This window comes from Melanotaenia boesemani, chromosome 3 (genome assembly GCF_017639745.1).
Source record: "Melanotaenia boesemani isolate fMelBoe1 chromosome 3, fMelBoe1.pri, whole genome shotgun sequence".
NCBI lineage: Eukaryota > Metazoa > Chordata > Actinopteri > Atheriniformes > Melanotaeniidae > Melanotaenia > Melanotaenia boesemani.
In genome coordinates this window covers 17,516,358-17,540,267 of record NC_055684.1, presented here as the reverse complement: position 1 = coordinate 17,540,267, position 23,910 = coordinate 17,516,358, and the positions used below count along the sequence as shown (strand labels likewise).

Here is a 23,910-nt window from a genome sequence, read left to right as displayed (position 1 = left end):
TTGAATCCTGGATGTACTTATTTTTTCCACACACTGCTTCTGCATTTTGACTTAATTTTTGTGAAATAAATAATATAGGTTCTTATGCTATGCTGTTGTTGATCTGGGGTTGTATTTACTTAACTTTAAGATGTGGTAGGAATCTTCTTTTTTGTTGTTGTTGTTGTTGTTGTTGTTGTTGTTTTAAAGGTCAGTGTGTAACCAGTTTGTAAAGCTTTAATATAATAAAAGTGCATCCTCTCTACATGACTGTATATGATGCAGGTTTACCAATTCTTGGTGTTAAAGTGAAAGGTGGCCATTTTAATGTAAATTTAACATTTGTCTTAAATAGTATAACAATTTAGAATATAATAGAATATATTTACATTTTGTATCTTTAAACTATTGGAAGGCTGTGAAAGCCTTTTTAGCTGACACAAAAAGTGATCATAAGTGCCAGTTTTGCCATTAAAGACATTCGTATTCATCTGACAGTGTGTGCGCTCTATATTTTGGCAGTTTGTTCCAGTTAGTTTTCTGAGCCTTTTAAACTAAAACCTGTGGCTGTGATCAATGAAACACAGCAGGCGCCTAAATAACAACTAGGCCAGTGCTGTTCAGGAGACATGAACTGACAGTACAATCCATCTGGATGGAACAAAGACTACAGACAGAGCCGACAGAACTTCGGAGGAGTTAAAACACTCTCATTACTGGTTTTTACACAGCACCTTTACATTTTCAAAACTGGCAGTAGAGTTTATTTGAATAGAAAATTGGTCATTAGTCGGTAGCCTGACGAAAGACACATTTCAACAACTATATGTTTGCAGGATTTTCTCTGTTGTCAGTTTATTTAGGAGCACAATTAAACATTAAACATATGTCAAAATATTGAGTAAAAGTCTTTAAATACCTTGTTGTAAAGCTGAAATTTCCCTGACACTTTTGGCATCCATCAAAGTAGAAAATAAAAACAGCTTAGAGACAAATAATGACCTATCAGACATAGTAGACATGAAGCTGGCAAAAGTTATTGAGGTGGCACCCAAGAAAGAAGACAGAGAAAGAAATGCAAGAAAAGAAGGAAATAAGTGGTTATAAAAAAAAAAAAAAAAAAACCTACCCCTGAAGTGTGCCAACTCCCCTTGGAGAATAGTCAGGTGCTGGTGGGGCTGAGGATGCTAATCACACTCAACTGTGACTCTCCTTCTCGCAGCTTTCCCACACTCTGCCCATTGACAGAGCTCCCACTCAACAATGGACATGTGCCTTGTTAAATGCTAATTCATCCACACACAAGCAGCTCCCGGCGCTCCCCCAAGGGTAAAGTTTGTTGTATAGACACTCTCTTCAATTGGAGGGAGAGAATAAGAGAGATAAGCATAAATATTTTGACTAGGGTGTATCTGGGGTGTAGTCAATAAAGAACAGTATATTTGAATGAAGGGCTCATAAATTTCTTAATGTAGATCAGAAATTACATTTTATTTTATTATAATGTTAGTTTGCATTTTTTCACGTTTCTTTTTTCTTTTCTATTATAAAAAACTTTTATACAAAGTGGCTCACAGATTAGAAATAGTTCATTTTTATTAGCATCTGGGATAGAAATTTAGATATTTTTAAAAATCTTCATGTGCAATGAGAGTATGTTTTATACTCTTTATTCTTTAATTGATGGTTTTAAAGTAGGTAATTGTGTTTATAAGCTACAATCTCCTAAGTGAAATATTTCTATACATTTTGTTATTAAATTAAATAAAATAATGTTGTTTTGGATATAATGATATTTAAAATGATTAAATAAATTAAATAAAGTAAAAACATAAATCAGATAAAACAATTTAAGTCAATGTTTTCTGATCTTTCTCTTTCTCTCTTTTTTTAAAACTATTTTTCAAATCTTAAAAATCAGAACAAAACTTTATGACCTAAATAAAGCATATTCACAGCCTGACTGAGTAAAATATATAGCCCTTTAGAAACAGTGGTAAAGAATCCCCCCCCCTCTTCGCAGACATCTTTGTCCAGTCTGCATCTATTGTCCCACAGGGGCTCTGTGAGTGAGTTTTCTCTGGTTTCCCACACTCTGTCCATTCACCGCTGTCAAGAACAAAAGAAGTGTGTCTGGTTGCACATCACATTAATTATGGAGTCAGTTTACGAGTTTTGTCTCACTGTGTCTGAATGGAAATTCCTGTCATCAGGCCTCGTCATTACCAGGCTTTTGTAAAATATCTATGAGGAATGCAGACATGCAAAGGATTAATGAACATTCAAAAGCTCCTTTCCCTCCTTTAGATTTAGATTGTTCCTTTGCATTCCTGGCGGTTGATTTTGACAGAAGAATAAAAGAGAAACTGTTCCTGAGTCCATCATATGCTGGACATGGTGCAGGAGAATTATTAATATCAGGTTAAAGCATATTTGGAAAACCTGCAAAAATATTTGATGGACAAGCAGTATGCTGCCAATAAGGAGAAATCTATGCCATGCGGGATAATATATGACAAACACCTTTAAAAACGTTAACGATCTTTTTCTAGTTTTTTCTGTATTAATGGCAGTTGCACATCAGTGCTGAAGATGAAACAATCCTCTATTAAAAACAGGCTTTTTATTTCCAGTTTCTGATGTGCATAAATGGTCGATGAGCGTGTGCTCAATCGAAGTCATTGATCTTAGCATTAGGCACCAGATCTGTTCTCTCTACAGGGTCACCACTTTCCCAGATTCACACAGAGCTCTGTGCATTCTCCCCCCACCGCCCTCCAGTTGTTCCCCTGAGATCTAACCATTATCCTTAAGACAATAATACCATTCAGTGTCTTGCATCCTTTATTATCTTGCAGAGCCCTCTGATTGGTTCAGACTGTGAGAAACTCTAGGCAGACCAAGACCCACACATTCATATGGAGATGTGGGACTATAAATAGGAGGGATGAAACCTGCAGAGATCAGATTTTCTCTACAGAGCCCTCTACTGCACATAGATCCATCTATGGCACCTACAATCACTGCAGCTATGGCCAACACTCAGGAGCATCTGACTCTGAACCATAAGGTAAAACGAAGAATCATGAAGCTATAAGTAATTTATAGATGGCTACATGGTGTTCTTGGTAATTTTCATCTTCAGAATAAGTTTATTAATGACTTTGTTCTTGTTCTGCAGCTCAGAAAACCTGTGGTGGAGAAGCTACGCAGAGAGCGAATCAACAGCAGCATCGAGCAGCTCAAGTCTCTCCTGGGTCCAGAGTTCCTCAAACAGCAGCCGGACTCCAAGCTGGAGAAAGCCGACATCCTGGAGATGACAGTTTGCTTCCTGAGACGACTGCAGCAGCAACACCGAGCTGTGGACTCAGCAGCTGTTGATCAGGGCTACTCCAGGTGTGTCCAAGAGGTGGTGCACTTCCTGTCCAAGGAGGAGGTGAAGACACAGTCCCAGAGAAGACTGCTGAACCACTTCAACAAGCTGCAGTCTTCCTCTGATAAGAACTCTCCTCTCAGCTCCGCAGTCCACACCAGCATCAGTAAAAGCAAGAGTCCAGCTAACAGTGTCCTCTGGAGGCCGTGGTAGACGTGAAAGGACTTGCGTAAAAGGGATGATCTGCAGTACTAAATATGTTTATTAGTACTCGTTATTATGGTTCTCTTATTTCTCAAGAGTCATTGCCTGTATTACAGCATTGTATTTGTCTGTGTTGCCTTTTGTAAAGGTGTGATTTTGTGTTTTTGTGATATTTGCATATAGAACAGATTTGATATGTTGTTTTTGAAAAATAGTGACATATGTCTGATTTAAATTTTTATTCTGTGACATAAACATTACTGGCAGTGTGAGTACCTATATATTGCTGGCAGCATTAGCAATGATTTTGGTATATTTGCTCCATTTAGCAGACAGTTTTTTGTTGTTTTTTTTCTCATATTGAGCATGTTTAAAATTCATGTGGTTTTCACACAGTTTTCTGATTGAAATGAACTTCTTGACTATCTAAACTGTCTGCATTTTTAGCAGATGACATTCGAGACAAATGTGCTGCTTTATAACTCTGTGAGTGACAGCACCTATACCTTTCATGAAGGACTTATATGTAAATTGTCTCTTGTGAATGTATATCTTCAAGCCAAGTGATGCGCAATAAAACAATCAGAAAAAAAAAAAATTGTGTTCTTGCCCCATGTTTATCAGGCTTTATCAACAACAGATCCTAACAAAGATGAAAGATACTTACAAAAATCGGCTGAAATTTACTGAGCCAAATACTGCTACCTTCTTCAAAAAGAAAGACATTTACTCCAGCTCTGTGTGCTATGTGTGATTTTCCATGTACTTCACTATGCTGCATTACAAAGGGTGATATTGTTCTCTCATCAAAACCACACATCTTATCTAAAACTTAAAATAGAAGATTTTACACACACAAGTTTAGATTTATGAAATCCCAGTCAATGTTTTTGGCTTTGAACATCTTCTTAAAAGCAATGTGTTGTTGTGTCACATCTTAGAGATATGAAGTGTTTCCAGCTCAACCAAATACTGAATCTTATCTCACCCTAAACCTAACACAGAGCTTAATACATTTTTAATAATATCCACTGAGAAGAGCTCAAGTTGGCTCCACCTCAAGCAGCTGCAACAAAAACATCTTCACTATAAATTCAATGATATCATACCAACAAATATAGCTCATAAGGACTAAGTTTTTACTTGAATACTTTAACTGCATGTTGATAAAAGTTTGGGAACTTTTAATTAAGCAGTAACTGACATCATATATACAGTGTTTATTCTTTATGCAAAATCAAACAGCGTGTGGTTCCACTGTGTGCGGGTTTGATGAAGATTATTTCTTCATAGCTTCATTTATGTTTTGGAGGGGTTTGCGTGGCCTTGCGTGTTCAACGGAGTCCTCTTGTGGATGTCATTGTTTGTGATTAATATATATTTATAACTGCATTAATACATAAAAGATAATCCTTTGCCCTCAAGAAATCTATATTTGCCATGTTTGTAGGTTTTTCTTTTTAACTTGTCACCTGCTTGTACAGATTTAGTGTCATACTGGTGAATTGCTCTAGTTATGGAGTTTTAACTGTACTTCATTCATCAGTAAAACCATAATAAAAAAATAAATAAAAACACAATATCCCTTAAAGATTTTCAGACTGAGGCTGAACCAGCATAATAATGAGGTGAAGCCATTTAAAAAGATTTATGTTCAGATATTTATTTTCTTGAAATATGCAACAACATAAAAACAAATTAAAAATCCACTTTGGATGAATAAAAACAAAATTGATGAGTTTAACAAAATATGCATACACAGCATACAAAAAATAATAATGAAACCCTTTTCAGAAGAAAGGTTGGTACTTTAGGATATTACACACACAATACCTTGAAACAAGGTGGTAATGATACATAAGCAGTGTGTAATCACACAATGCTATTTAGTATTTTAACAGCAACTGTAGAATTAACACTGATTGCACTGATGTGCAACGTTACAGTTTAATCAAAGGAAACGCTTAAACTTCGGAGGGTGAAATTAAAAAGGATCATCACAAAGACATAAAGACAACTAAATATTGCATAGATAATAGACTGGCACCCTTTTTGTGGTCTTTTAAAAACAGAAATTGCAGCTACTAAAATCTGAAATCTTATAAATAGCAGCACAGTAAATGTTAGCAAGCCTTTAGCACCGTCTTCCACTCCAAATCCAATAATCTCTCGTCGGCAACTGTTGAAACTAAAATATAAAAATATCAAACAGGTGGATCAAGTATTTTATAACCTTAAAAAAATAGATCTTCTGCAAAATGTTTAAAAAGATTTCTTAGTATCTGAGGATCTCCTTGTCATCATGCAAGCAATGCATTTCTCTACAATGAGCAGATTCATTGCACAGATGCAAATGGCGTCAATAAAACCTGCACTGCTCATAAAACTGAAGCAGCATGAATTCAGCTTTTCTGTTGTCCATTTCTGGTTGTTAAAAGCAAAGCGGAACCACATCTTCTTCTGCGTCGGGAAACAAACGTAAAATGTCCCTGGAATATTTGGAGTAGCCGTTGTGTGACAGCAGGGCTTTTCTCAGTGTGAGGAAGGACTTTGTTTTCTCCAGGATGTCTGAAACAGGGAAGCCATTTAGAAGGTGTTCTTCAATGAGAGCCTTTAGTTTCTCCACTCCTGTGCAGCATTTCCTCTCCAGCATGTAAAGTTTACACCTGAGAGAAACAAAATCACAAATTTTATTAATATTTTTGTTCACTTCATGAGCTAAAGACTTCTACTTGCACCTTACTGACACAAAATTCAGAAACTATAAGTGTTGCTCACCTGAAGAGTTCCTCCTTCATGGTATCCTGAAGAGCAAGGTCTGAGTAAAGAGCCATGTCAAAGTCTGTTTCTTCTGGCGGGGAGTTCTGCCGTGGCTTGCAAAGGTTCAGATGATGTCTGTGTTTTCATCTGCGTTCCTGTTCAGCATTTATGCTGCTCGTCTTGCGCCATCTCTCTGCCGCTTGGCCAATCAGGACTCTCAAAGCTCCAGACAATGAACTGAATTTAATGGCTGTCATGGAGAACAGGTGGGATGCTTTATCTGAATGCCACTCCTCAGTGAGGTCAGTGGGAAAATGGTTTCCATGAGGTGGACACGGGAAAATCTAGTTTCCTTTCAGATATTATTAAACCTTGACCCTGACCGTGAGAATATATAGGGAAATAAGTAAAAAATAAAGATGACAGAAAGAAAAGCAACAAACAAGGAAAAATTGTTAGGTCTGGAGTAAATTTCTGATTTATATGACAAAAAAAAAGTGGTCAAACCCTAATCCAGTGAATGAATGTTGCTATATGTAATGCACAACCTTTACCTTTTTTCTTTCAATGAGTTAAAATGATAATCCTAATATATTATATTATGGAATATTTATTAATAATCTCTTTTCTCACTCTGTACAGCTCAGCAGTGAGCTACTGCCAAACCAGATGGTTTATCTGTGAAGTGGCCTTCTGTGCTCTCCCTGCCTGAGAACGGGTCCTGAGGCTTTGTGAGAGCAGACACACTTCCATTGTGTGTGTGGCTGAGCAGGCTGCATACAGAAGTGTGGGAAGCCGTGTGTCACTGTGGCTCCCAGCAGCATAGAAAGAGGAGGGCGTGTGACTGGGGCACGTTCAGCCTTGTGCAGGGAGCCATGGGGACTCAGAGGAGGGGAAATGGGAAATCTGAGCCTCTACACAGACAGCAGATTAACAGACTAACAGATGGAAATGAGATAAGATGGAAGGTAAATCCACCTGAGACTGGTTGCACATCAGTTTCCACCTGTTTAATTTAATATGCTTTGCAGCAGAAAATTAAGTTGAAACAGGCCACGTCAGATATCACAGCTCCTGCTTACAACATATAACTATTTATGTAAACTAACCAACAACATGGCCCTTAATCAGATGTCTCACAATTCTGTTAGCATTGATGATTTCTTAAAAAAATTTAATTTTTCCCCATGATATTGCCTTTTTTTATTAGCTGGTTCAAGCTTATTTTTGAATCTTAGAAACCCACATATACTTGGAGACAAGTATACTGCAATCATCATGTTGGGGGCCTTTTTTGTACTAAACTAGAAGGAAACAATAAATAGAGAAATCGATGGCATGCAGAAAGTCTAGCCTGCTGGGATTTAAACTGAACTCATTTATGGAGCTTGCATCCATGTGGCATGTGCCAACACAGCAATATGATTTTCCAAAATAAACTCCCCTTTTTCTAGTTTTAATTTAATTTAGGTTTGAGAAGTAGGAGTCACACAGATAAACAGTACATTTATACCTGGACAAAAAGAGAACATTTTATAAGTTATTTGAACAGCGGCACCTTTCACAATACCTAATACATAATTTGCATTTAGATTGATACTGTATTTCTGTGAAATGCATGACCTTTAACTTTAGGATTGTTTTAATAGACAGTGTGAGCAAAAGGCATTGACCCCATGCAAAGATTGTTTCCAAGTTCATGTGGTTGTCTGATCATTCATGGTCTTCATACGCCTGTTTAAGCAAAAAATTGCATTTGAACCAATTAAATGTCTACTTTTAGGGGTAAGAATTTACAAAACATCACAACATACAAAATATAGTTTTTCACAAGACCCAAGATTCAGTTTCATTATACTTGACAAAACAATGATTTAAACTTGTCATGAGTTATTTTTTACATTTAGAATTATCTTTTTGTTTTCATTTGTTTTGCTCCACGCTGTAAGAAATTGCTGTAGTTTCTACAATAAAATTAGATTCTTATTTTGACATTTTACTGAGTTTAACTGTATTTTACAATGCATCATGAGTAAAAAAAATATTACAGTAATTCACAGTGTTTATTCACAGCTGCTTCAATTGAATTCACAAGCAAACTGTGATCTGCCAGTGTAAGTCATACTATCCCTTTAAGGCCCGACCCATGAAAAAATGGTAAGAAAAGTCCATTTTTAAATATGAGGTCTTTATTTGACCCTTCAACAAAAGGGGGGGGGGGGGGGGGGGGGGGGTCCTACCATTTATTACCATAGCATATTTTCTGCTTCTGGGTATCTATTAGGGGACATAACACAAATATCAGATTCTGTTCCTGTTAAAGATAATGGCTCTACAGCAGGGGTGCCCAAGTTCGGTCCTCAAGATCTACCATCCTGCAACTTTTAGATGCAACCCTTCTCCACACACTTGAATCAGATGTCATCTGCATGTCATTCAGCTCTGCAGAGGCCTGCTAACGAGCCAGTCATTTGATTCAGGTGTGTTGGAGAAGGGTTGCATCTAAAAGTTGCAGGATGGTAGATCTCGAGGACCGGACTTGGGCACCCCTGCTCTACAGAGACAAGTTTAACATTTAATGTCTATCTTTTGTTCATGATACTATTGCTCATATTATACTGTAATCATATTTACAGTTCTTAGTGTTTTATTATATTTGATTACAGTCACTGGTGTTTTACTTCAAGAATAAATTGGATATAGCACACAGATGTAAAAAGGTGTGTGCATACATTTTTGTGTGTGTGTCAGTATGAGCTTTCATCTCATAGTGACGATGTTGTTAATGCATTCAGATTCTAATTAATGCTTTTCCAAACCATCTCACTTATTCTAGATTCTTCATCCTGTCTGGAAATCTGATCCTATAATCAGGTATTGTAAAAGTAGGGAGGTTTTTTATTAAAAAGATTAGGTTTATGGGATTATTATGTAGTCTCCCACAGTTTATTTATCAGTGAGAAAAAAACTCATTAAGAAGTTAAACAGACAGATTTTTCAGCTTTCAGTGTTTGTTTATTCAGGAATGAGCCACTTAAAGTACAAAAGTTTAAAGAATAATAATTCTACATCTTAAAAATATTAATGATAAAATAACTTCTACCCAAAGCTGCATGGAGATTAACTATCTTCATAAAATACCACGCATACCCAGCAATTCATTTGTATCTACTAAACAAAAGCAGTGACAACAAGTGACAACCTTAAAACAGGTCAGAGGTTTTCATCAGTGTGATCATATTAATTTCCATTTTAACAAACAGTGGCAGTCACTGACCTTTCAGAGAGAAAATAATACACACTTGAGTGTTACAATGCACCACATTCGAAGAATGACTAATAAAAAACGTCCCATGACATCTTATGACATCACACGAAGAATGAAAGTTTCTGACCATTATGGTCAAACTAAAGATCACTGATGTTACCAGAACATTATATTCCATAAATATAACATGTGAAATAACAGTAATTGCTTATGCAATCAGATTTTTTGTCATGCAACATGCATGTTGATGTATTTTCTTTCTTCACTTAAAAGAAAAAGTTATTAATAAAATCTTCTGTACAGAAGAACAAAGACTTTAAACTTTTTAAATAGTGTCCATGAGGTCTACCACGGCCTCCAGAGGGCCTCATTGACTGGATTCTTGTCTTCTGTGATGATGGTGTGGATTGTGGGGCTCAGAGGAAAGAAATCTGCCTCTCTTGGTTTTCTGTCAGAAGAAGCTTGCAGCTTGTTGAAGTGGTTCAGCAGCGTTTTCTGCTGTTCGTTCTGCTGCAGCAGCTGCATCAGGAAGCAAACTGTCATCTCCAGGATGTCGGCTTTCTCCAACTTGGAGTCTGGCTGCTGTTGGATGAACTCTGGACCCAGAAGAGACTTGAGCTGCTCGATGCTGCTGTTGATTCGCTCTCTGCGTAACTTCTCCACCAAAGGTTTTCTGAGCTGTAGGGAAGAGAAAAAACCTAGAGTTAAAACATGCTCCCCACTTAAAATCAACACAAGAGTTAGCATCTATTGCACTGTTTTCAAAGTAATAATTAACTCCATAAATTTCTAGTTTACCTTGTGGTTTAAAGTTAGATGCTCCTGAATGTTTGTCATAGCTGCAGTGATTGCAGGAGCCATGGTTTAATCTTTGTGCTGTGAAGGTCTCTATAGAGAGAATCTGGTCTCTGCTGGCATCATTCCTCACATTTATAGTCCCACATCTCTACTGAATGTATGGGTCTTAGTTTAGCAGGAGTTTCCCACACTACGGTCCAATCCTAGAGCTTTGTGAGACAATAAGCATTGTGGGGCAGTAACATACTGTCATTATTGCTTGGGGGATAATGGTTAGATCTCAGGGGAGCAGATGGAGCAGACACACAAAACGCTGTGTGAATCTGGGAAAGGGGTGACCCCGCAAAAAGAGCTTATCTACTGCTTGATGCTGGGATCAAGCACTCACACTGAGCACACGGCCATAATTACAGAGCACACGTGGGGAAATAATATTTATTATATTGGGTTTGTTTTACATGCAGAAATAGACATAGACAAGAGGAGAATCTTTTTATGTGTGAGTGTATGTGTGTATGTTGTCCTCATGGAGCCTAAATCTAAACATTACAAGTAAGATACATCTACTTTTGCTTGACAAGTTACTTGTATATTCCACTTTTAACATCTTGGTACCTTTTTTCCAAGCAAAAAACACAGAGTAAAAGTATTTTGTAAAAATATCGCTAATAAATGACATAACGCCAGCTTCATTTACAAATCCGGAGTACTCAAATGCTGCTGAGTCTCCTGGCACATGCCCTGTTCTCAGTGTGAGTAGTAAGCTGATCTGTTTCCCACACTGACTCTCCTTGTCACGATCAATAAACCACAAAGAGACTTCTGTGACAGATGTTGGCTGTGAGGTGTGTTAGAGGCAGAGCATTACATCATCAGCCATCTGGAGGGAAAGGATGTCATTGGCTGCATCTGACAGTTTATACAATTTAAATGCATTAAGAAAAAACATATTATATTACATTTATGACTTGAATAATCAGATTTTTGGTTAAGAATCTCTGGTCATAATCCTGACTAATTATATGCCATTAAGTAAGACTGTGTGCTTAGTCCTGTAATAATTTAATACTTCAATGTAGCGACAGTAATGGGAAAATCAATAAATTGAATGACAGCTAAAGATAATGAACGACATCTATTCTACTTTTTAAAGAAACTTGATAATAAAGAAACTTGACTTTTTTTATCATCATGAAGAGGGTTATAACAACATAAGCAAACATGAAAACAATTCAATTTTCAACTTGGAGCTTGTGTTTTTTTTTAACAAACGTAATGAGCCCAATCAGCCATGTGAATTGTTGAAGCTTCAACTGTTGGTTGGTTGTAGATTTCTACAAGAAACAGCAGAAAGACTAAAGCTCGGCATCTTTTAATAGACAAACAATGTCTAATGTTTAAGACCGAACACCGTGACCTTTAGTAAAATCTTTGACACTGAAAAACATCAGATCATTTTTAAAGCCTAGAACTTAAGTCTGAGCACTTTCTTAACATGAGAGTTTACTGTCGCAAACAAACTTTATACAAATGATAGACTGCTAAGAAAAAGTTGCCACCAAATAAAAAAAAACATCCCACACGCTTATATTTCATTGGACCACCTTCAGCTTTGATTACAGCAGCATTCTGTGTGGCATTGTTTCCATAAGTTTTTGCAATGTCACAAGTTATTTTTCCATCTACTGTTGCATTAATTTTTCACCAAGATCTTGTATTGATGATGGGAGAGTCTGGCCACTGAGAAAAGTCTTGCACATCTAAAAAGATTCTCAATGGGTCTCAAGTCTGGACTCTGTGGTGGCCAATCTGTGGTAGTGAAAATGATGTATCATGCTCCCTGAACCACTCTTTCACAGTTTGAGATTGATGAATCCTGGTATTGTTTTCTTAGAATGTGCCCATGCCACCAGAGAAGATAAAATCCATTGATGGAATAACCTGGTCATTCAGTATATTCAGGTAGTCAGCTGACTTCATTCTTTGGGCACATAATGTTGCTGAACTTAGACCTGACCAAAGGCAGCAACCCCAGATCATAGCACTGCCCCCACAGGTTTGTAGAGTAGGCAAAGTAAGCACTAGGTATGGTGGGTGCATCGCTTCATCTGTTCAATACATTACTCTAGAACAGGGTAAATCTGGACTTCTCAGACCACAGTCTTTCATTGCTCCCGAGTCCAATCTTTATGATCCCAAGCAAATTGAAGCCTTTTTCTCTGGTTAGCCTCACTTATTAGTGGTTTACTTAAGGCCACACAGTCGTTCATTCCCAGTCTCTCGAGTTCCCTTCACATTGTTCATATGGAAATGCTCTTACTTTCGCTAATAAACATAACCCTGAGTTCTACTGCTGTTTTTCTTGGATTTGATTTAACCTAACATTTAAGTGATTGCCGATCACAATCATTTAGGTTGTTTTCTGAGCACATTTCTTTCTGGAAGATGATGGTTCTCCACTATCCTTCCAGTTCTGCATTCTCCATAGATGTTTTCTCTGCTTGATGCATGCCAATTGACATCTTTTCCACAACCACAAGATGTGTCTATTGACATGTGTTTTTAAGAACACATTGCATGAGTTGGGGCTAAATGACTGGTTGCCAGTGGAAGATAATTCCCCATGCAAAAATGACCCAAACAAACAATTGTATTTATTTGTTGAAACCCAGGTGGCAAAACTTGTGTATGTTCAGATCTAAAACAAATGCATTTTCATCAGTTGTATAAAGGGAGTTGTGTTTGGGGTGGGGGACAAATTTAGTGACTTTAATATTGATGTCAGATATATGTTTTTCTTTTGGTAGGTCTGAATTGTTAAAGTAGCTGTTTTCAGAGGGCAGTTGTTTGTATTGTAGGTCTGTCATGTTTTAGATGCAGGATAATTTGACGTGGGCCTGTAAGTGTTAGAAATTGTGAATAATAAAGTGTACCAGTGTCAACCGGTAACATGAACTGAAACAAGTTTCAGCGGACAGGCTCCCTTTTAATCTCTGTCCCTTCAGGGCAGATGTCTGGATCTATTGTCCCTCAGCGGCTCTGTGAGTGAGTTTATTCTGGTTTCCCACACTCCATCCTTTCACTGGAGGAACAATGGAAGTGTGCCTTATTGTGACACATTATTAACCCCCTTTAATCAAAAATGGTAATTGAACCATGACATGCTTTGTTTCACACAGAAAATAAATGTTTTTACACATTTACCATGTGCTAAATCGTATAATCATTTAGTCAACATAGTAGCAGTTACTGAAATATCTATTAATGAATTAAAAGAAAAGAAAGTGACTTCATCTTTGGTTAATTACAAAGAAAACTATAAAACATTTTGTTTTAGTTGTCTTTATATATTTTATTCAAAGAAGAACAATGACATGAAATGTTGAAACTCCAACTAGAGGTGATGATACATCACAACAACAACTTGTAGACGGCTACAAGACACAGTGCACTCAAAAAGAGTAAAGGAACAGAGTCTTTATGAAAGACAGATTACACTATCTGAAGACAGAGCTCACTGTCCATTTTCCAAAGTGGTGTAAAAAATTTACACCCAACACAGAAAAGGAAAAGAAAGGATGACATCTGACCTTAAAACAGATCATATCATTCTGAAACACTAAACATAGTTAACTCTAAAAACGTAAAGACTGTCAGAAAACATTTGACAGTTACATTAAAATACTGATTTTGAAAGTTTCAGTAATCACATTAAATGATTATTACAAAATATCCACAAAAGGAAATTGAAGACATTAGATCAAAATGATCAAAAATGATCAAGAGGTAACATTTATCACTGTGTTGAATCCACAATGAAGGATAAAATCAAGCACATTTTAAAACCAAATAAACCTTTTCCAATAAAAAGATAAACACTGATCTTAAAACTGATCCAATTTGAGTAATCAAAGAGCTCATTTGTCCTTAAATTGAACATTTACATATTAGATCAATATGATCAATAGAATTTGATCAGTAGATCAAAAGAATTACCACACTTCAAGTACAGTGAGAAATAATTATTGCTGATGCAATCAGATTTGCTTCATACAACATGCATGACAAGATGTTTTCTTTCTTAAAATGAAAGATATTATAGGTGTCGCTCCTACAGGAAATATTATACTGAAAGAAAAATCAACTCTTCTGTATAATCAAAACAACAAGTCCATAAAATTTCGAAGAATTCAGTCCAGTAATCTTTGACCAATATGGTCTCAGTTTGTCTGCTAGTAACTTCAGTGTGTAGGTTTCCACCACGGCCTCCAGAGGGCGCTGTTGACTGAAAACACATCTTTGGTGAAGCTGATCTGGACTGTGGGGCTCAGAGGAGAGAAGTCTGCATCTCTGAAGCTGCTGTCAGAGCAGGTTTTGGGTGTGTTGAAGTTGTTCAGCAGTGTTTTCTGCTGTTGGTTCTGCTGCAGCAGCTGCATCAGGAAGCAAACTGTCATCTCCAGGATGTCTGCTTTCTCCAGCTTGGAGTCCGGCTGCTGTTTGAGGAACTCTGGACCCAGGAGAGACTTGAGCTGCTCGATGCTGCTGTTGATTCGCTCTCTGCGTAGCTTCTCCACCACAGGTTTTCTCAGCTGCAGAAATAAAAACAAAGTCATTATTAAATTTATTCTGGTGTGTCTTGTTAGTATCAACAAAACCTTCCAGTAAACACTAACTTTTCATGAATCATATATTTACCTTGTGTGTCAGATTCAGATGTTCCTGAGAGAAAGTCATAGCTGCAACTACTGTAGGAGCCATGGTCGGATCTCTGTGCAGTAGAGGTCTCTATGAGAGAACTTCTGCTCTCTCGTGGTTTCATCCCTCCTATTTATAGTCCCACATCTCCATATGAATGTGTGGGTCTTGGTCTGGCTGGAGTTTCTCACAGGTTCAACCAATCAGAGGACATTTTGAGACAATAAGGCATGTGGGGCAGCAGCATGCTTCCATTCATGTTTTGAGGGTAATAGTTAGCTCTCAAGGGAACAGGTGGAGAACTGGGAGAGAGGATAAAGAGACACTCACAGAGCCTTGTATGAATCTGGGAAAGTGGTGACCCTGCAGAGAGAGCAGATTTGCAGCTTGATGCTGGGATCAGTGACTTTGACTAAGCACACGCTCAATATGCCATATTGTCAAAGAATAACATTTATGATGCAGAATATCAGTTCAGTGTAGAAGGAAAAATAAGAATATATATCTTAAGTTTTCTAGTGTGTATATCAAGCCAAAATCCAACATGTAACAGTTTTAATCTGTAGAGGAATCAATGGTTTACTTTAATGTTTACCAAACAATGTGCAAATGCAAGAGAAAGTGTGTTTTGTGTTACTCTAATATACATGACTCCAGACAAAGGTGTTGGTTTCTGGATGCAGACAGGTCTGTTGACACGTGCCTTGCTGTCAGTGTGAGTAGCAGGTTAATCAGGGTTTCCCACACTGACTTCTCGTGCCGTGGTCAATGAGCCACAAAGGGATTTCCGAGGCAGATGCTGGCTGTGTGTTGTTATAGAAACAGCATTACATCATCAGCCATCTGGAGGGAAACGATCCCATTGGCTGATTATAATATTCTGTCAAATTTGAAATTCTGTCATGAAGTACAAACAAAATAATTAGATATATCATGTTTTCAGTATGTAGTCTATATCAGTGATTGTGATGGCCAGTCATTATCTGTGATGACCTTCATTGTTTCTTGGTCAGACAGCAGTTTCATGAAGTGTGCCAGATCCCTGTGGGGGATATCTCGGCTGCTGGTGGAGTGGTTGTTTTCCAACTTTAGAGTTTCTTCACATACCATCTTTTTTTTCATAGAATAACTTGTATTACCAAACTTAATAAACGTAATTTCTGGAGGCTCATTTTGACCAGCTGTGTTGATGGTCTTTTTTCCTAATTCTAATTAAATGTAAATGTTTCTATTTTGTTCATATCTTAAAAATTGTGCTGAACTGTATTGAAACTTCACTTGCAACCTCCCTCGTGGTGTTTGTATTCACTGTAGCTTGTAAATAAGTAGTGAGAACATATATAATAAGATCTTGTGTTCAGCTTTTTGGTTCTTGATATACATAGAAACTGTTAGCTCTCAGTATCTTTCCACATCTGTAAAGGTTTTACCACATGATGCTTTGTATGCATATGAAGTGCAGAACTAGTTTTCTGGTCCATCTGTCTACTGTCAGATGTCCTCTGGTTCTAACTGCACTTGAAAAGCAAAAATTCTTATTGTCATTATATTTCATGTGAAATTAATGATCCATTAGTATATGAGATGCAAAGAGTTTGAACCAAAATGGTTCAACTCTGTTTAAAGTGGTTACATGTTGTTTTCCAGCTTACAGAGTTTGAACTGTTCCTGAATAAATCAAAATGATGCACAAATGTTGTGATAGTTGTCATCTAACATGTTTCAACCGGTAACATGAACTGAAACAAGTTTCAGCGGACAGGCTCCCCTTTAATCTCTGTCCCTTCAGGGCAGATGTCTGGATCTATTGTCCCTCAGCGGCTCTGTGAGTGAGTTTATTCTGGTTTCCCACACTCCATCCTTTCACTGGAGGAACAATGGAAGTGTGCCTTATTGTGACACATTATTAACCTCCTTTAATCAAAAATGGTAATTGAACCATGACATGCTTTGTTTCACACAGAAAATAAATGTTTTTACACATTTACCATGTGCTCAATCGTATAATCATTTAGTTAACATAGTAGCCGTTACTGAAATATCTATTAATGAATTAAAAGAAAAGAAAGTGACTTCATCTTTCATTCATGATTACAAAGAAAGCTATAAAACATTTTGTTTTAGTTGTCTTTAGATATTTTATTCAAAGAAGAACAATGACATGAAATGTTGAAACTCCAACTAGAGGTGATGATACATCACAACAACAACTTGTAGACGGCTACAAGACATAGTGCACTCAAAAAGAGTAAAGGAACAGAGTCTTTATGAAAGACAGATTACACTATCTGAAGACAGAGCTCACTGTCCATTTTCTAAAGTGGTGTAAAAAATTTACACCCAACAAAGAAAAGGAAAAGAAAGGATGACATCTGACCTTAAAACAGATCATATCATTCTGAAACACTGAACATAGTTAACTCTAAAAACGTAAAGACTGTCAGAAAACATTTGACAGTTACATTAAAATACTGATTTTAAAAGAGATCACGTTTCAGTAATCACATTAAATGAATATTACAAAATATCCACAAAAGGAATATGAAGACATTAGATCAAAATGATCAAAAATGATCAAGAGGTAACATTTATCACTGTGTTGAATCCACAGTGAAGGATAAAATCAAGCACATTTTAAAACCAAATAAACCTTTTCCATTGAAAAGATAAACACTGATCTTAAAACTGATCCAATTTGAGTAATCAAAGAGCTCATTTGTCCTTAAATTGAACATTTACATATTAGATCAATATGATCAATAGAATTTGATCAGTAGATCAAAAAAATTACCACACTTCAAGTACAGTGAGAAATAATTATTGCTGATGCAATCAAATTTGCTTCATACAACATGCATGACAAGATGTTTTCTTTCTTAAAATGAAAGATTTTATAGGTGTCGCTCCTACAGGAAATATTATACTGAAAGAAAAATTAAGTCTTCTGTATAATCAAAAGAACAAGTCCATAAAATTTCTAAGAATTCAGTCCAGTAATCTTTGACCAATATGGTCTCAGTTTGTCTGCTAGTAACTTCAGTGTGTAGGTTTCTACCACGGCCTCCAGAGGGCGCTGTTAACTGAAAACACATCTTTGGTGAAGCTGATCTGGACTGTGGGGCTCAGAGGAGAGAAGTCTGCATCTCTGCAGCTGCTGTCAGAGCAGGTTTTGGGTGTGTTGAAGTGGTTCAGCAGCGTTTTCTGCTGTTGGTTCTGCTGCAGCAGCTGCATCAGGAAGCAAACTGTCATCTCCAGGATGTCTGCTTTCTCCAGCTTGGAGTCCGGCTGCTGTTTGAGGAACTCTGGACCCAGGAGAGACTTGAGCTGCTCGATGCTGCTGTTGATTCGCTCTCTGCGTAGCTTCTCCACCACAGGTTTTCTGAGCTGCAGAAATAAGATCAAAGTCATTAATAAATTTATTCTGGAGTATCTTACAAGTGATTACCCAAATTCTTCTGAACAATAACTGACTTTCAAGGAATCTCATATTTACCTTGTGTGTCAGATTCAGATCCTGATGAGGGCCAAATAAAACTTCATTCATTGAAGATGTCATAGCGAGGACTCTGGTCGGATCTCTGTGCAGTAGAGGTCTCTATGAGAGAACTTCTGATCTCTCCTGGTTTCATCCCTCCTATTTATAGTCCCACATCTCCATATGAATGTGTGGGTCTTGGTCTGGCTGGAGTTTCTCACAGTTTCAACCAATCAGAGGACATTTTGAGACAATAAGGCATGTGGGGCAGCAGCATGCTTCCATTCATGTTTTGAGGGTAATAGTTAGCTCTCAAGGGAACAGGTGGAGAACTGGGAGAGAGGATAAAGAGACACTCACAGAGCCTTGTATGAATCTGGGAAAGTGGTGACCCTGCAGAGAGAGCAGATTTGCAGCTTGATGCTGGGATCAGTGACTTTGACTAAGCACACGCTCAATATGCCATATTGTCAAAGAATAACATTTATGATGCAGAATATCAGTTCAGTGTAGAAGGAAAAATAAGAATATATATCTTCAGTTTTCTAGTGTGTATATCAAGCCAAAATCCAACATGTAACAGTTTTAATCTGTAGAGGAATAAATGGTTTACTTTAATGTTTACCAAACAATGTGCAAATGCAAGAGAAAGTGTGTTTTGTGTTACTCTAATATACATGACTCCAGACAAAGGTGTTGGTTTCTGGATGCAGACAGGTCTGTTGACACGTGCCTTGCTGTCAGTGTGAGTAGCAGGTTAATCAGGGTTTCCCACACTGACTTCTCGTGCCGTGGTCAATGAGCCACAAAGGGATTTCCGAGGCAGATGCTGGCTGTGTGTTGTTATAGAAACAGCATTACATCATCAGCCATCTGGAGGGAAACGATCCCATTGGCTGATTATAATATTCTGTCAAATTTGAAATTCTGTCATGAAGTACAAACAAAATAATTAGATATATCATGTTTTCAGTATGTAGTCTATATCAGTGATTGTGATGGCCAGTCATTATCTGTGATGACCTTCATGGTTTCTTGGTCAGACAGCAGTTTCATGAAGTGTGCCAGATCCCTGTGGGGGATATCTCGGCTGCTGGTGGAGTGGTTGTTTTCCAACTTTAGAGTTTCTTCACATACCATCTTTTTTTCATAGAATAACTTGTATTACCAAACTTAATAAACGTAATTTCTGGAGGCTCATTTTGACCAGCTGTGTTGATGGTCTTTTTTCATAATTCTAATTAAATGTAAATGTTTCTATTTTGTTCATATCTTAAAAATTGTGCTGAACTGTATTGAAACTTCACTTGCAACCTCCCCCGTGGTGTTTGTATTCACTGTAGCTTGTAAATAAGTAGTGAGAACATATATAATAAGATCTTGTGTTCAGCTTTTTGGTTCTTGATATACATAGAAACTGTTAGCTCTCAGTATCTTTCCACATCTGTAAAGGTTTTACCACATGATGCTTTGTATGCATATGAAATGCAGAACTAGTTTTCTGGTCCATCTCTCTACTGTCAGATGTCCTCTGGTTCTAATTGCACTTGAAAAGCAAAAATTCTTATTGTCATTATATTTCATGTGAAATTAATGATCCATTAGTTTATGAGATGCAAAGCATTTGAACCAAAATGGTTCAACTCTGTTTAAAGTGGTTACATGTTGTTTTCCAGCTTACAGAGTTTGAACTGTTCCTGAATAAATCAAAATGATGCATAAAGGTTGTGATAGTGGTCACCTACTTATTTATTTATTTATTTAGCACGTGTTAAAAGACATAATGCAAAATTTATTTATATAAAAACAGTACAAGTGCAGAGAGACAGGCAGAAATCCCATAGGGGATTATTTTAAAGCCTCCACCTCAAAGTTACCTTACAGAAGAATTACGTTTTTGTTAATTTACAATTTATGCAATATAAGTTACAGTTCCACAAATTGATGAGATTTAATTAGAACGTTTTTCAAACATTTCTTATAAGTTTTAATAATCTATTACTTTCCGCCAGATGTGAAAATTGTTTCCATAATATGCAGCCTCTGTATCTTAAAGAAAACTGAGCTCTGGATGTGACATATTTAGGTACATGAAAGTGTTGTGATTGACAAGTATTGTACCTGTAAACCTCTGCATTAGTTTTTAAAATATAGTTTAAAATGTTCGGGGATGGTACTTCTAACATGTTTGAACCGGTAACATGAACTGAAACAAGTTTCAGCGGACAGGCTCCCCTTTAATCTCTGTCCCTTCAGGGCAGATGTCTGGATCTATTGTCCCTCAGCGGCTCTGTGAGTGAGTTTATTCTGGTTTCCCACACTCCATCCTTTCACTGGAGGAACAATGGAAGTGTGCCTTATTGTGACACATTATTAACCTCCTTTAATCAAAAATGGTAATTGAACCATGACATGCTTTGTTTCACACAGAAAATAAATGTTTTTACACATTTACCATGTGCTAAATTGTATAATCATTTAGTTAACATAGTAGCCGTTACTGAAATATCTATTAAAGAACTAAAAGAAAGAAAGTGACTTCATCTTTGGTTCATGATTACAAAGAAAGCTATAAAACATTTTGTTTTAGTTGTCTTTATATATTTTATTCAAAGAAGAACAATGACATGAAATGTTGAAACTCCAACTAGAGGTGATGATACATCACAACAACAACTTGTAGACGGCTACAAGACACAGTGCACTCAAAAAGAGTAAAGGAACAGAGTCTTTATGAAAGACAGATTACACTATCTGAAGACAGAGCTCACTGTCCATTTTCCAAAGTGGTGTAAAACATTTACACCTAACAAAGAAAAGGAAAAGAAAGGATGACATCTGACCTTAAAACAGATCATATCATTCTGAAACACTGAACATAGTTAACTCTAAAAACGTAAAGACTGTCAGAAAACATTTGACAGTTACATTAAAATACTGATTTTAAAAGAGATCACGTTTCAGTAATCACATTAAATGAATATTACAAAATATCCACAAAAGGAATATGAAGACATTAGATCAAAATGATCAAAAATGATCAAGAGGTAACATTTATCACTGTGTTGAATCCACAATGAAGGATAAAATCAAGCACATTTTAAAACCAAATAAACCTTTTCCATTGAAAAGATAAACACTGATCTTAAAACTGATCCAATTTGAGTAATCAAAGAGCTCATTTGTCCTTAAATTGAACATTTACATATTAGATCAAAATGATCAATAGAATTTGATCAGTAGATCAAAAAAATTACTACACTTCAAGTACAGTGAGAAATAATTATTGCTGAAGCAATCAAATTTGCTTCATACAACATGCATGACAAGATGTTTTCTTTCTTAAAATGAAAGATATTATAGGTGTCGCTCCTACAGGAAATGTTACACTGAAAGAAAAATTAAGTCTTCTGTATAATCAAAAGAACAAGTCCATATAATTTCTAAGAATTCAGTCCAGTAATCTTTGACCAATATGGTCTCAGTTTGTCTGCTAGTAACTTGAGTGTGTAGGTTTCTACCACGGCCTCCAGAGGGCGCTGTTGACTGAAAACACATCTTTGGTGAAGCTGATCTGGACTGTGGGGCTCAGAGGAGAGAAGTCTGCATCTCTGCAGCTGCTGTCAGAGCAGGTTTTGGGTGTGTTGAAGTTGTTCAGCAGTGTTTTCTGCTGTTGGTTCTGCTGCAGCAGCTGCATCAGGAAGCAAACTGTCATCTCCAGGATGTCTGCTTTCTCCAGCTTGGAGTCTGGCTGCTGTTTGAGGAACTCTGGACCCAGGAGAGACTTGAGCTGCTCGATGCTGCTGTTGATTCGCTCTCTGCGTAGCTTCTCCACCACAGGTTTTCTGAGCTGCAGAAATAAGAACAAAGTCATTAATAAATTTATTCTGGTGTGTCTTGTTAGTATCAACAAAACCTTCCAGTAAACACAAACTTTTCATGAATCATATATTTACCTTGTGTGTCAGATTCAGATGTTCCTGAGAGAAAGTCGTAGCTGCAGCTACTGTAGGAGCCATGGTTGGATCTCTGTGCAGTAGAGGTCTCTATGAGAGAACTTCTGATCTCTGCTGGTTTCATCCCTCCTATTTATAGTCCCACATCTCCATATGAATGTGTGGGTCTTGGTCTTCTTGAAGTTTCCCATACTCTGAGCCAATGACACAGCTTGGCAAGACAATAGGACATGTGGGGCAGCAGCATGCTGCCATTAAAGCCTGGGGGGAATTTTCTCAGATTTCAGGGAAGCAGGTGGGACAGACTCATAAAGCTCTTCTCTAATGTGGGAACATGGTGACACTGACAGAATGTATACTGACTGATTCTGAGATCATTTGCCCTGATTGAGTACACACTGATAATCCTAGCACACGTTCATTTAATGAATATGTGTTTATTAGAAAAACAAAAGTTGGCACTGTGCAGAGTTGCAAGCAAAAGAACGACATCCGATCCAATTGATATTTTGTGTTTAGTTTCTTTTATTAGATATGAAATCAAAAACAAAAAAGATCAATTCAATTGCTTGTGAAATCAGTAAAATGTTTGCTTTTATTCAACTTGATTTTTTTTTCTTAAATTTGATTTTATCAATTAGAAACAAGTTTACCAGCAGCACTGTACAATAGTAGCTAAAATGTATTGCCCACTGATTTTATTTAAGTTACTCAAGATATTAATCATGCTGATGTTCAGATGCAGATGAAGCTTTTGGCACGTGCCTTGTTGCCAGTCTGAACAGCAGCATAATTATTTGACACGTGCCTTGAAGTCACTATGCATAGCAAGTTGATCTCAGTTTCCCACACTGACTCCCCGTGCTGTGATCAGTGGACCACAGACGGACGTCTGTGACAGGTGCTAGCTTTGTGTCGTTACACAGAGTATTGCATCACCAGCCATCTGGAGGGAATAGATCCCATTGGTTGGCAGCATTTTAAAGATGTGATGAGAAACCTTTCCTAAAGTACAATAAAAATAATTTGGCATGCCATATTTTTGGGTTGTAGTCATTTTCCTATAGTACTAACTGCAATTATAACTATGTCTGACTACAGAGCTGAGGCTTCACTTCTGAGTGTCTGGGTTTCCTGTGGGAACAGCCATTTCCTGAACTGAGCCCAGTCCTTAAGGAGAATTATCTGGCAGCTCACTAAGTGGATCTCATTAACAGTCACTTTTGGCATACAGAGTTTCCACACTTATTATCTAATATAGTTACTCAAGTTAACTGCCATCCCCTTAAATAGACCTACCTTTTACAAGTAACAGCAAGCAAGTATTTATTCAACATTTAAAATAAAAATCAAATAACTAAACAAGTACAAATGAAATATTTATGTTTTTGTCTGTGTCAGA

At 37.1% G+C, this 23,910-nt stretch overlaps 2 protein-coding genes and 3 pseudogenes across 2 annotated transcripts; 1 reads left to right on the top strand and 4 right to left on the bottom strand.

The window, feature by feature from the left end:
- The first annotated feature begins 2,926 nt into the window (after window positions 1–2,926).
- LOC121636700 (transcription factor HES-5-like) lies at window positions 2,927–4,139 on the top strand. Its single transcript, XM_041980446.1, has 2 exons — window positions 2,927–3,049; window positions 3,161–4,139. The coding sequence occupies exons 1-2, from the start codon at window positions 2,927–2,929 to the stop codon at window positions 3,563–3,565; spliced, it is 528 nt and encodes a 175-aa protein (XP_041836380.1). The 3' UTR covers window positions 3,566–4,139.
- A 5,790-nt stretch (window positions 4,140–9,929) lies between these two features.
- LOC121636704 (transcription factor HES-4-A-like) lies at window positions 9,930–10,505 on the bottom strand. The gene is given in 2 exon segments (XM_041980448.1): window positions 9,930–10,262; window positions 10,383–10,505. Coding segments are annotated over 2 exon segments (456 nt in total).
- Window positions 10,506–14,577: 4,072 nt separating this feature from the next.
- On the bottom strand, window positions 14,578–15,201 carry LOC121636701 (annotated as a pseudogene).
- Window positions 15,202–17,986: 2,785 nt separating this feature from the next.
- On the bottom strand, window positions 17,987–18,706 carry LOC121636702 (annotated as a pseudogene).
- A 3,141-nt stretch (window positions 18,707–21,847) lies between these two features.
- Window positions 21,848–22,632, bottom strand: LOC121636864 (annotated as a pseudogene).
- Between the last annotated feature and the right edge of the window lie 1,278 nt (window positions 22,633–23,910).